Genomic DNA, 14,406 nt, shown 5'->3' with positions numbered 1-14,406 from the left:
CATGGTGGGAAATAAGACTGATGAAGAAAGCCATGGCTGGATTACAGAAGATCTGATATTCCAAGGGCTTGACCTCTTTCAACATGTTACCTTCTGAAAGGCTTTTCCCAGTTGTATGTGTCCAAAGTGGAACAGAATCCATAATGAAAGAAGATGACAACATGAAAACCAGGCAGTTACAGAAAAGAAGTAAGTAAGGATTAGAGAGGTAAAAAGTATATATCTATGACTACTAAATACTAGACAGACAGGTCAAAAAGCAAATTAAACATAACTAAAAGATAATCAGTGAGTTATAGGAGCAATCTAAAGAAAATACCTAGAATGAAGGCATGAGATACAAAAAAGTTGTAAATATGAATGAGAAGTTAAAAGATACGAAAGACAGAATCAGAAGTCCCAACAATAGGAGTTTCAGAAGGAAAGGATCAAAAGAGTAAGACATAAAGTAATATTTTAAGAGATATTGGCTGGGCGCGGTGGCTCAAGCCTGTAATCCCAGCACTTTGGGAGGCCAAGACGGGCGGATCACAAGGTCAGGAGATCGAGACCATCCTGGCTAACACGGCGAAACCCCGTCTCTACTAAAAACACAAAAAATTAGCCGGGCGAGGTGGCGGCGCCTGTGGTCCCAGCTACTCGGGAGGCTGAGGCAGGAGAATGGCGGGAACCCGGGAGGCGGAGCTTGCAGTGAGCTGAGATCTGGCCACTGCACTCCAGCCTGGGCGACAGAGCGAGACTCCGTCTCAAAAAAAAAAAAAAAAAAAAAAAAGAAGAGATATTGGTGAATAAGTTTCTAAAACTGAAGATACGAGCTTTCAGAATAAATAAGCACACACAAATCCCAAATAGGCTAAATAAAACAAAACTACATTTAGATATATCCTAATGAACCTGCGTAATACAAAAGAAGAATATTTTCTTTTTTTCTCTTTTTTTTTTTTTTTTTTTGAGACAAGTTCTTGCTTTGTCACCCAGGCTGTGTGCAGTAGCACAATCATGACTCACTACAGCCTCGATTAACTGGGCTCAAGTGATCCTCTCACTTCAGCCTCCCAAGTAACTGGGGCCACAGGTGCGTGACACCATGCCCAGCTGATTTTTTGTGTTTTTTCTGTAGAGACAGTGTCTCACTATATTGCCCAGGTTGGTCTCCTAGGCTCAAGCAATCCTCCTGCCTCAGCCTCCCAAAGTGCTGGGATTACAGGTGTGAGCCACCACGCCCAGCCAAAGAAAAATCTTAAAAGCAACCAGAAATCAAAAATTAACTAACTATAAATGGGCCGAGCCCAGTGACTCATGCCTGTAATCCCAGCGCTTTGGGAGGCCAAGGCAGGAGGATCACCTAAGGTCAGGAGTTCGAGACCAGCCTGGCCAACATGGTGAAACCCCGTCTCTACTAAAAATACAAAAGTCAGCTGGGCATGGTGGCACATGCCTGTAATCCCAGTTACTTGGAAGCCTGAGCTAGGGGAAGAGCTTGAACCCAGGAGGGAGAGGTTGCAGTGAGTGGAGATCATGCCATTGCACTCCAGCCTGGGCAACAACAGTGAAACTCCCTCTCCAAAAAAAAAAAAAAAGAAAAGAAAAATTAACTAACTACAAATGGGCCAGGTACGATGACTCACGCCTATAATCTCAGCACTTTGGGAGGCCAAGGCATGCAGATCACTTGAGGTCAGTGGCTCAACATGGTGAAACCCCGTCTCTACTAAAAATACAAAAATTAGCTGGATGTGATGGCACATGCCAGGAATCCCAGCTACACGGGAAGCTTAGGCAGGAGAATTGCTTGAACCTGGGAGGCAGAGGTTGCAGTGAGCTGAGATCATGCCACTACACTTGAGCCTGGGTAATAAAGACTGTCTCAAAAAAAAAAAAAAATTAACTAACTACAAATGAATGACAATTAGACCAACAGCAAAAAGCCTCAAAAACAACAGAAAACAATGAGATCATATCATCGAAGTCTCAAAGAGTGCCAATCAATCTAGAATTCTATATCCAACTAAACTATCATTCAAAAATTAGTGAAAATGAAGACATTTTCACAAAAAGACTGAGAATTTTACTATTCAGAGTTCAAGAACTAAGCATATACTTTGACATACACTTCTCAAAAGGAGAACAAAAGAATAGACCAAAAATGTCACCAATCATGTTGCTCAATTTAAACACAGTAATTGTTAAAAACAATTTTTATCAATGTCATTAAAAAAAGACAGGCATTATTCTAGAATAAAAGTTACTAAGAATAAAACAATCACATGTAATGAACTAACCCTCTCTGGATCCTGTTTTGAAAAGTACAAACATTAGCCGGGCGCGGTGGCTCACGCCTGTAATCCCAACACTTTGGGAGGCCGAGGCGGGCGGATCACGAGGTCAGGAAATCGAGACCATCCTGGCTAACACGGTGAAACCCCGTCTCTACTAAAAATACAAAAAATTAGCCAGGCGAGATGGCGGGCGCCTGTAGTCCCAGCTACTCGGAGGCTGAGGCAGGAGAATGATGTGAACCCAGGAGGCGGAGCTTGCAGTGAGCCAAGATGGTGCCACTGCACTCCAGCCTGGGCGACAAAGCAAGACTCCGTCTCAAAAAACAAAACAAAAAAAAAAAAACAAAAAGTACAAACATTAACAAAGAACCTTTTGGAAGATAATTTTTAAAATTTCATTTATAAACTTTAAAAAAGAGGAAGAACAATATTACATATTATTTATAGGTCTATACATAGGTAACAAATTTATTTTATAAACATACATCAGACTAAAGATTAGATTCAGAATAGTGATTACCTCTGTGAAATCAGTAAGGAAGGTGAAGAAAGGTGGATATCTAAGGATTAACTATATATGTACATTTTAAAAAACCTAAAGTGAATATTGCAAACCTTTGCCAAAAAGGTGTTTAATAAACAAGTATTTATAATATTATTCTCTGTACTTTTCAATATGCTGAAATATAATTTTAAAAAACATTTTTAAAGTAAATTAAGTAAGATGCAATATGAAAGGTACAGGAAGGCAGAAATGGTTGTTTTACCACAAAAAATATAATGTTTAAGTAGCCCAGCTCAGATCAAGGTTCTATACTAGGAGAAAAAAAAGGGGGGGACTCCCCAGAGTACCACTTCCAACTGGACTTCCTAAATGGACACATTTTCCCTCAGTGTAAAGGCAAGTAGAGAAACCTCCAAATGGACATGAGAATTTCATAGATTCGAAGGGGTAAACTAACCCTGGTGAGAGTGCAAAAGCCCTTTCCCAACTGAAATGAAAACACAACACAATGCCAAGAGCTCTGTTGACTAGTGGATTTGAAAAAAAAAAAAAAAGAGAGAGAGAAATAATTCAAAAATAAAAAATAAAAATAAAAGAGTTAAAAACGAAGCCAAGAGCTATCAAAAGAATTCTACCATAATTAAGGACTGTCCACAGCCACCATGGAACCAGAATGCTCTATCTGAAGCTCCTCTTCATTTATCAAACCATGCAGCCTTTTATTTTTTTTAAGAGACAGGGTCTCATGCTCACTTCAGCTGCACATATATTAAAATTGGAACAATACAGAGATTAACATGGCCCCTGAGAATGGATAACACTAATTTTTAATTTTAAAAAAAATTTTAATTTAAAATTTAAGAAAAAGGGCCAGGTGCGGTGGCTCACACCTGTAATCCCAGCACTTTGGGAGTCTAGGCAGGCAGATTGCCTGAGCTCAGGAGTTTGAGACCAGCCTGGGCAAAACGGTGAAACCTGATCTCTACTAAAATACAAAAAATTAGCTGGGCGTGGCGGCGTGTGCCTGTAATCCCAGCTACTGGGGAGGCTGAGGCAGGAGAATTGCTTGAACCCGGGAGGCGAAGGTTGCAGTGAGCCGAGATCACACCACGGCACTCCAACCTGGACGACAGCGTGAGATTCTGTCTCAAAAAAAACAAAAAAACTTAAGAAAAAGAGAAAGAGAGAGAGAGGGTCTTACTCTGTTGTCCAGGCTAGAGCATTGTGCAGTGGAGCAGTAATAGCTCATTGTGCCTTGAACTTCTGGGCTCAAATGATCCTCCTACCTCAGTCTCCTAAATAGCTAGGACTACAGACACATACCACCATGCCTGGCTAATTTTTCATTTTTTGTAGAGACTGGGTCTCACTATGTTGTCCAGGCTGGTCTCGAACTCCTGGGCTTAAGCAATCTTCCACCCTCAGCTTCCCAAAGTGCTGGGATTATAGGTGTGAGCCACTATGCACAGCCCCATGCAGACTTTTCTATGTCTTCTCTCATGGTTGCACCTAAACTGAGCCTTGCTCTCTGGTCTATAATCTTTCCCAACCAGTGTCCTCCCCAAATACACCTGACTCTCAAACCATTTACCTATCCCAGTGATTGAGTCCTGTGCTAACTGCTGTCATGACCTTTCGCCTGAGTGAACTACAGCCTACAACTATTACCTGCTCCAATTTGGCTGTATAATTTGTTTTTTATTCATTCATTCCTTATCTATCCTCTATTTACTGAACCTAATTGTCTTGTACACATGTGCTAATTAACACAGGTTAATTATTGTACTATTCTTTCATGTTAAAAAAAAATTGTGAGCTTCCACAAAAAACCTGTACAGAATGTTTATAGAAGCATTACTCATAATAGCCAAAAGGTGAAAACAACCCAAATGTCCATCAACAGACGAATGGATAAACAAAATGTGGTAGAGGCATACAATGGCATATATTCATAAAAAAGGAATGCAATACTGACTGATACATGCTACAACTTAGATGAACTTTGAAAACGCTATGCTAAGTGAAAGAAGCCAGTCACAAAAGTCTATATATGATATGATTCCATCCATATGAAAATCCAGAACAGGGAAATCTGGAGACAGAAAATATCTTCGTAATTGCTTTGAACTGGAGAAGTGAAGGGGGATTGGAGGTTAATAGCTAAAGGGTATGAGGTTTCTTTTTCAGGTGACGAAAATGTTTACAATTGTGATGATGGTTACACATATTTGTGAATTTAGCAAAAACCAAGAAATCATACATTTTCAATGAGTGAACTGTATGATATATGAATTATAACTCAACGAATCTGATTTTTAAAAATTGAAGGCTGATACATGCTACAAGATGTAAAAAACTTGAAAATACTGTACATGTGGTGCCTCACACCTATAATCCCCGCATTTCGGGAGGCCAAGGAAGGAGAATTGCTTGGAATCAGTTCAAGAAAACATTGTGCAAAGTTAAAAACAATGCAAGTGAAAGAAGCCAGAAACAAAAGGCCTCATATTATATGATTTCATTTATATGAAATATCCAGAACAGGCAAATCCATAGACATAAGAAGTACATTAATGGGCTGGGCGCAGTGGCTCACACCTATAATCTCAGCACTTTGGGAGGCCAAGACGGGCAGATCATTTTAGGTCAAGAGCTCAAGACCAGCCCGACCAACATGGTAAAACCCCGTCTCTACCAAAAATAAAAAAAAAAAAAATTAGCCAGGTGTGGTGGCACATACCTGTGATACCAGCTACTCAGGATGCTGAGGCAAGAGCATTAATTGCTTGAACCCAAGATGGAGGTTGCAGTGAGCTGAGATTGCACCACTGCATTCCAGCCTGGGCAACAGAGCAAGACTCCATCTCAGGAAAAAAAAAAAAAACAAGTACATTACTGGCTGCCAGGGACTAGCGGGGAAAATGGAAGTGACTGGTTAATGGGTTAGAGGGTTTTTTTGAGATGATGAAAATATTCTGGCTGCTGGGGCTCAGTGGCTCACACCTGTAATCCCAGCACTTTGGGAGGCCGAGACAGGTCAATCATTTGAGCCCAGGAGTTCAAGACCAGCCTGGGCAATACAGTGAAATCCCATTTCTACAAAAAAAAAATTACAAAAATTAGCCAGGTGTGGTGGCGCACACCTCCAGTCCCAGCTATGTGAGAGGCTGAGGTGGGAGGATCACTTGAGCCTGAGGTAGTCAAGGCTACAGTGAGCTGAGATTGTGCCACTGCACTCCAGCTTGGGCAACAGAGTGAGACCCTGTCTCAAAAAAAATCAAAGATAAAGTTCAGAAACTAGATAGTGATGATGACTGCACAACACTGTAAATGTACTAAATGCCACGGAGCTGTATACTTTGCAATAACTGAAACTGTGAATCTTAGGTTACATGCATTTCACCACAATAAAAAAAAATGGAGGAAAAAGACAAGAAATATAAAGAACTATTATAATAATGAAAAAGAATGACAGAAAGGAGGTTTCAAAGAGAAAAACAAATAACCAACCTGGAAGTGAAGCAGGATACTGACAAAGAATACTCTTTGCATATACTTCTTCTGAGGCAGGATCAAATGAAAGGGGAGACATTGGTGGTAAAAGATCTACAGACTTAAAACAGAAAATTCACAATTTTGAAGTAAACATATTTGCTAACTACTACAATAACAATGCTGAGTTAATCTATGAATAGATTATTTTCTCCCTAAGAAAGACAGAATTACCAAGCATGTATCAGATAACTATTTTTATTTGTTTATTTTTCTTAAAGACAGGGTCTCACTCCCTCGTCCAAGCTAAAGTGCAATGACATTATCATAGCTCACTGCAGCCTCAAACTCCTGGGCTTAAGCAGTCCTCCCACCTCAGCCTCTTGAGTAGCTAAGCCTACAAGGACATACCACAACACCCAGTTTTGGGGGTTTTTCTTAGTAGAGAAGGGGTCTCACTATGTTGTCCAGGCTGGTCTCCAATTCCTGGCCTCAAATGATCCTCCTGCCTCAGCCTCCCAAAACAATGGGATGACATGTGTGAGCCACCATGCCCAGCCCTATAACTATTTTTAAAGCAAAGTACAACATTAGGAGCAAGGGGGATTACTTAGTCCTTGAATTTCTCAAACATCACAGTACTTCACATCAAGAGGAGTCTTGCTTTCTGGCTGGGCAGAGTGGCTCACGCCTGTAATCCCAGCACTTTAGGAGGCAGAGGTGGGTGGATCACCTGAAGTCAGGTATTCAAGACCAGCCTGACCAACATGGTGAAACCCCATCTCTACTGAAAATAAAAAAATTAGCCGAGCATGGTGGCAGGCACCTTTAGCCCCAGCTACTCGGGAGGCTGAGGCAGCAGAACCACTTGAACCTGGGAGGCAGAGGTTGCAGTGAGCTGAGATCGTGCCACTGCACTCCAGCCTCGGCAACAGAGCAAGACTCTGTCTCAAAAAATAATAATAATAATAATTGTTTTCCTTTTAATACAATCCTTCAAATCTAAAAATATTAACTGTAAATGACAACAGCAACTTATGGATATTATATTATATATATATTTAGAAAAATTACAGAAACCATAACATAGAAACTTTAGACTCAAATGCAAAGATGACATACATACAACATTTCTAGGTCATTCATAACACAATAAATTCACAAATTGCCATTTATTAAACTATTCTCCAAAGGGCAAATTGGCTGAGTGCAGTGGCTCACACCTGTAATCCCAGTACTTTGGGGAGGCCGAGGCAGGAAGATCACTTGAGTCTAGGAGTTTGAGACCAGCCTTGGCAATGCAGGGAGACCCTATCTATAAAATTAAAGAAAAACTTAGCCAGGCTTGGTGGTGCACACCTGTAGTCCCAGCTACTCAGAAGGCTGAGGTGGGAGGATTGCTTGAACCCGGAAGTTCAAGGTTACAACAAGCTATGATCATGCCACTGTACTCTAGCCAGCTATGATCGTGCCACTGTACTCCAGCCAGCTATGATCGTGCCACTGTACTCCAGCCAGCTATGATTGTGCCACTGTAGTCCAGCCAGCTATGATCATGCCACTCTACTCCAGCCTGGGCAACAGAGCAAGACACTGTCTCAAAAAAAAAAAAAGTGGGGCGGGGAGAACAGGGGCAAGTCAACATTACTTACTGGAGTCCAACCTTTAATTAGACTGAAAGGAGACAAACCAAGAAATTCTTTCCACTTTTTATGCCATTCTCCTTGCTTTTCAACAACAGATTGTCTTATAGTTGTGAGATCATCTTTTATCCTATACCTATAACAGCATAAAAAAAACTTTATTCAACATATGAAGATACAAAAAAAGCACTGAGTCAAATTTAAGAAAATAACAATAGTTGTAGAGAAGTGGAAGGAAATGGAACTGAAAGTTCAATCAATATACCACATAAAAATTAACTTCTCACAGGTGAATATTCAGAACCTAAAATACCTTTCTCTTTTTATGACCATAAAGAAGGCAGGGAGCAGTGTCTCATGCCTGTAATCCCAGCACTGTGGGAGGCCAAGGCGGGCGGATCACCTGAGGCCAGGAGTTCAAGATCAGCCCGGCCAATGTGGTGAAACCTCGTCTCTAGGAAAAATACAAAAATCAGCCACACAGGCTGGGCGCGGTGGCTCACGCCTGTAATCCCAGCACTTTGGGAGGCCGAGACGGGCGGATCACGAGGTCAGGAGATCGAGACCATCCTGGCTAACACAGTGAAACCCCCTCTCTACTAAAAAATACAAAAAAACTAGCCGGGCGAGTTGGCGGGCGCCTGTAGTCCCAGCTACTTGGGAGGCTGAGGCAGGAGAATGGCGTGAACCCAGGAGGCGGAGCTTGTAGTGAGCTGAGATCGTGCCACTGCACTCCAGCCTGGGCGACAGAGCGAGACTCCGTCTCAAAAAAAAAAAAAAAAAAAAAAAAAAATCAGCCACGCGTAGGAGTGGGTGCCTGTAATTCCAGCTACTAAGGAGGCTGAGGCAGGAGAATCACTTGAACCCAGGAGGCAGAGGTTGCAGTGAGCCAAGATCATGCCATTGCACTCCATGCACTCCAGCCTGGGAGACAAGAGTAAAACTCTGTCTCAAAAAATATATATAAATAAAAAAATAAATAAATAGTTTTAAAAAAAGTTAAAAAAAAAAAAAAAAATCAGAAAGAGGCCGCGTACGGTGCCTCACACCTGTAATCCCAGACTCTGGGAGGCCGAGGCGGGTGGATCACGTGAGGTCAGGAGTTTGAGACCAGCCTGACTAACATGGTGAAACCCTATCTCTACTGAAAAACAATAATAATAATAATAATAATAATAATACAAAATTGGCCGGACGCGGAGGCGCGCCCCTGTAATCCCAGCTACTCAGCAAGCTGAAGCAGGAGAATCACTTGAAATTAGGAGGCAGAGGTTGCAGTAAGCCGAAATCGTGCTATTGCGCTCTAGCCTAGGCAAAAAGAGGGAAATGCCGTCTCAAAAGAAAAAAAAAAAAAAAAAAGCAATAATATATCTATTACTCTATTTTATTTATTCTTTTTTTTTTTTTTTTTTTTGAGATGGAGTCTCACTCTCTCACGCAGGCTGGAGTGCAGTGGCGCAATGTCAGCTCACTGCAACCTCCTCCTCTCAGGTTCAAGTGATTCTCCTGTCTCAGCCTCCTAAGTAGCTGGATTACAGGCAAATGCCTGGCTAATTTTTGTCTTTTTGGTAGAGACAAGGTTTCCCTATGTTGGCCAGAATGGTCTTGAACTTCTGACCTGAGGTGATCCACCTACCTCAAGCCTCCCAAAGTGCTGGGATTACAAGTGTGAGCCACCACACCCAGCTACTCCATTTATTTTTAAAATAGAATTTCTTCCTTGCTCTAAACTTGAGTAGGACTTTCACTCCCACTCTCTGTCCATTCCTATAAGCATACCATACTTTCTATTCTTTCTGCTCAATTAAAAAACTGTTCAAGTGGCTGAGGCAGGCCGATTACCTAAGGTCAGGAGTTCGAGACCAGCCTGGCCAACATGGTGAAACCCCATCCCTACTACAAATACAAAAATTAGCCAGGCGTGATGGCACATGCCTGTATTCTCAGCTACTCGGGAGGCTGAGGCAGGAGAATCGTGTGAACCCGGGAGATGGAGGTTGCAGTCAGGGGAGATCATGCCATTGCACTCCAGCCTGGGCAACAGAGCAAGACTCTGTCTCAAAAAAAGAGGCCGAGCTTGGTGGCTCACACCTATAGTCCCAGAACTTTGGAAGGCCGAGGCGGGTGGATCACCTGAGGTCAGGAGTTCGATACCAGCCTGACCAACATGGAGAAAACCCATCTCTACTAAAAATACAAAATTAGTAAGGTGTGGCGGCACATGCCTGTAATCCTAGCTACTCGAGAGGCTAAGTCAGGAGAATCACTTGAACCCAGGAGGCAGGGGTTGCAGTGAGCCAAGATCGCACCATTGCACTCTAGCCTGGGCAACAAGGGCGAAACTCCATCTCAAAAAAAAAACCTTTTCTAAGGCCCAGTTTTATAATTAGACCCAACAAAAGGAAAACTACAGAAAAGCTAAAATTATTTCATAAAAAAATTATCATTCAGGGCAAATCATTCATCCCACTAATTTTCCTTTTCCTTTCTGCTTCACATGTATCTCCAAGAGTTGATTATGTAAGGTTTTTGAGTACTAGAATTCTCATACTTGTTTGCCAAAGCTGAAGAGCTATTAAAGTTATACGAGTTTTGTTAAGAAAACCACCCTACTCCTCCCACAGTAAAATAACAGATCTTTTTAGAGTACCTCATATGCTTCAGATCTGATAATCTTTCCTTCTGAAATTTGGTCTCTTTTTCAAGGTAGTGAAGGTCTACCGTCAATCTTGCCTCATCAGCCTGACAACGTTCATATTTCATCACTTTCAAGACTTCATTTAATAACTGAATAACTGTTAAGAGGTTCAGTTTTCCAGCCTCATAAACATTTCCTATGTGCAACTAAGGAATCAGGAGGAGAAAAAAATTGGTGAACTATAGGTTATTATAATAATAAACTATTACATAAAAATACTTATGTTTTTTATCATTAAAGTTTATCTGAAAGAAAAGAGAAAGGCCAGATGCGGTGGCTCACGCCTGTAATCCCAGCACCTTGGGAGGCCGAGGGGGGTGGATCACCTGAGGTCTGGAGTTCAAGACCAGCCTGACCAACATGGAGAAACCCCACCGACTAAAAATACAAAATTAGCTGGGCGTGGTGGCACATGCCTGTAATCCCGGCTACTTGGGAGGCTGAGGCAGGACAATCGCTTGAACCCAGGAGGCGGAGATTACAGTGAGCCAAGACCATGCCACTGCCCTCCAGCCTAGGCAATAAGAGCAAAACTCTGCCTCAAAAAAAAGAAAGAAATTCTGAAAGCAGAAGAACACTGCAAGAAAATATACAATTACATCACAAGAGTTTTCTCAAAAGCTTCCTTAATATCAAATGCTTACCTGAAACATTTGTTTCTCAATCTTGTCAAGTAAGAGCCTTGGAATATTAATAGCAACATCAGTTCCATCTAAAGCATAATATTGGTTAACAAGACTAAGGACCGAACTAACAACTTCTCTCTCTTTTTCCAAAAACATGAGCGTTTCATTCACTGAAGCCCACAAAGACCGAACCTTTGGAAACAAAAAGAAAATATTAAAGTTCGCACATAATCCATATATATATTTTTTAAATGTAAATATATGTTCACTCTTAGTAACAAATTTCCTAGAATGATTTCTAGTAAGAAAATTAAATAATTATACTTTCATAGTTTAAAACTCCCTTTGGATTTTATTTCCAAAGGAAATTTTTGAAAAATGTATCAGGAGAATCTAGCTCACTATAATTTTCAAACAAATCTAAGAATTTTTTTGTTTTTAGAGATGGGGTCTTACTATGTTAGCCCAGACCAGACTCAAATTCCTGGGCTCAAGCAATCTTCCCACATCAGCCTCCCAAGTAGCTGGGACTAAAGGCATGCACCACTGCACCCAGCTCCAAATCTAAGAAATCTTATGCAAGATACAGTTAGCCTTTTCTATATGCTGACATGTAATCAATCTACCAAAGATCATTTGGGGAGAAATAATTTTTAAAATTTCTCAAGAGAAGCCAGGCGCGGTGGCTCACACCTGTAATCCCAGCACTTTGGGAGGCCAAAGTGGGCAGATCACAAGGTCAGGAGATCGAGACCATCCTGGCTAACACAGTGAAACCCCATCTCTACTAAAAATACAAAAAATTAGCCGGGCGTGGTGGCGGGAGCCTGTAGTCCCAGCTACTCGGGAGGCTGAGGCAGGAGAATGGCGTGAACCTGGGAGGCTGAGGGTGCAGTGAGCAGAGATCGCGCCACTGTACTCCAGCCTGGGGGACAGAGTAAAACTCCATCTCAGTAAAAAAAATAAAAAAATTTTTTCAAGAGAAAAAAACTACTACATCTCAATTTTAAGTCATTCAGTTTGAGGAAGTTAAAGTGTGGGAAATTATGCCTCATTAAAAACAAAAAATCTTAGGCATATACTAATCTATATTCATTAAAATTGATATACAAGAATATTTAGGCAGGCACAGTGGCGCATACCTGTAATCCCAGTTACCCAGAAGACTGAGGTAAGAGGATCCCTTAAGCCCAGGATCCTTGCAAAAAAAAAAAAAAAGAATACTCATAGAATGTCTGTTTGTAATAATCAAAAAGTAGAAACAATCCAAAGGTCCATCTACAGTAAAAAGGGTACACTGGTGCTATGTCCATAAAATAGAACACTAAGCAGCAATGAGAATAAACACACTATGATTACACACAATAGCATGGATAAATACCATAAACAATGTTGAGCCAAAGTCAGACACAAAAGAATATATTCTATATACTCGCATTTATATGAAGCTCAAAAACAGGCAAAACTAATCTTTAGTGTAACACGTGAGGGCACTGTTTCCCCCCATGGGGAAACAGTGTAAACTAAACAGGTTCAAGGAGGATTCTAGGGTGCTGGTAACATTCTATTCCTTCTTGGTTACATGGACATGTTCACTTTGTGAAAATTTGTCAAGCTATATACTTATGAGTTACACATTTCTTGTATATACGTTATGCTTTAACAGAATTTACAAAAGAGGGAGGGAGGTGGAGAAATATAATTATACACATGTTCTTCCTGTATGATAAAAATACAGTATTAAATATCTCTAATTAGTTCACTTTTTTTTTCCTTTTTTCTTTTTTTTTTTTTGAAACAGGGTCTCATTCTGTCACCCAGGCTGGAGTGCAGTGGCACAATCTGGGCTCACTGCAACCTTTGCCTCCCAGGTTCAAGTGATTCTCGTGCCTCAGCCACCCAAGTAGCTGGGACTACAGGAGAATACCACCATACCAGGCTACTTTTTTTATTTTTGGTAGAGACAGGGTTTCACCATGTTGGCCAGGCTGGCCTTGAACTCCTGGCCTCAAGTGATCCGTTGTCCATCTTTGCCTCCCAAAGTGCTCGCAGGTGTGAGCCACTGTGCCCCCACCTCTTTTTTTTTTTTTTTTAAGATGGGTCTCGCTCTGTTGCCCAAGCTGGAGTCCATTGACACAACAAGAGCACACTGCAGCCTTGAGCTCCCAGGCTCAAACAATCCTCCTGCCTCAGCCTCCTGAGTAGGTGAAACTATAGGTGTGTGCCACCCTAAGTATCTCTGACATGTTGCATGGCAAGGTAAAGCTGTTCCCAAAGGAACACTCATTGGCTAGCAGTCTAGAGGTCTCACAGGATGGCATTTCCTTGATGAATCTGTAATTATCTAGGATCTGGTTCTCAGATTTTCCAAGTCTAGATTTTTATCTTGTCAAGGGCTCAAAGTTGACTGTACTCAGAGAAAACAAATATGAACCAAACTCAGAAGAGACTGCTGTGAAAACTTTAATAGGTTCTGCAAATTATTTTAATTATATAATTTGCAATAAGAGATTCACTAAATGGAAAATACCATGAAGGAAGTGACTTTGCCTTGCCTGTTCTCCTCATTGTTTTGGCCCTAATATCTACAAGATACCTAGCACATATCAGATATCAATAAGCATTCACTGAATAAAAATATTTCCTTAAGAGGGCACTCACCTTTACAAGTGACAATGTGCCTTGGAAGCCAAATTTATACCCACAGCAGCTTGGCGTGGCAATCACAGAATCACAATAAAGAGCTTGAGAGAAATTTTATCCAAAAAAAAAAAAGAAAACCTAAGAAAATACTTAACTCACATCAAAGTCAAACTCTGGAGGTCTCAGATCATTTTCATTTGTCAGAATCCTCCCTCCTGCCAAACCAGCCTCATTTTAATTCCTCATTTTCCTTTCATACTTAACATCTTCCTGCAGTTAACCCATTTTACTTAGATAAATTAATACCACTGACAAATATAACCTTGTAACTGACAAGGTTATACTACAATCAAGCAGAGCTTTTTGTACTGGGGTGGAGAATTTTTAATTAATCATATCTAAAAACCCTTTTGAATATAATTAAGCTTATGAATTATAAGTTCATTTTTCCATTATATTCAAGTGTTTTAAAGGCACTCCATTAATATCTTTATACATACGACCTATGAGTTTAAAAAAA

At 40.9% G+C, this 14,406-nt stretch overlaps 1 protein-coding gene and 1 pseudogene across 4 annotated transcripts in view; one reads left to right on the top strand and one right to left on the bottom strand.

Moving 5' to 3' along the window:
- HAUS6 (HAUS augmin like complex subunit 6) overlaps positions 1-14,406 on the bottom strand; it is a 50,349-nt gene that overhangs the window by 17,728 nt on the left and 18,215 nt on the right. For 3 of the 4 annotated variants that reach the window (XM_074017392.1, XM_074017393.1, XM_015437116.3), the window contains 4 exons: positions 11,262-11,435; positions 10,570-10,763; positions 7,929-8,055; positions 6,295-6,397 (listed from right to left, as the gene is read on the bottom strand). In XM_074017392.1, coding sequence (XP_073873493.1) covers positions 6,295-6,397; positions 7,929-8,055; positions 10,570-10,763; positions 11,262-11,435 — 598 coding nt within the window. Of the gene's footprint in view, positions 1-6,294; positions 6,398-7,928; positions 8,056-10,569; positions 10,764-11,261; positions 11,436-13,904; positions 13,960-14,406 lie in introns of those variants that run through there. The other variant, XM_074017394.1, reaches the window with a different exon arrangement.
- LOC123569246 (U6 spliceosomal RNA) lies at positions 3,532-3,631 on the top strand (annotated as a pseudogene).

This window comes from Macaca fascicularis, chromosome 15 (genome assembly GCF_037993035.2).
Source record: "Macaca fascicularis isolate 582-1 chromosome 15, T2T-MFA8v1.1".
Lineage (NCBI taxonomy): Eukaryota > Metazoa > Chordata > Mammalia > Primates > Cercopithecidae > Macaca > Macaca fascicularis.
The sequence above is the reverse complement of the archived record's forward strand: the minus strand, read 5'-3'. Positions and strand labels throughout refer to the sequence as shown.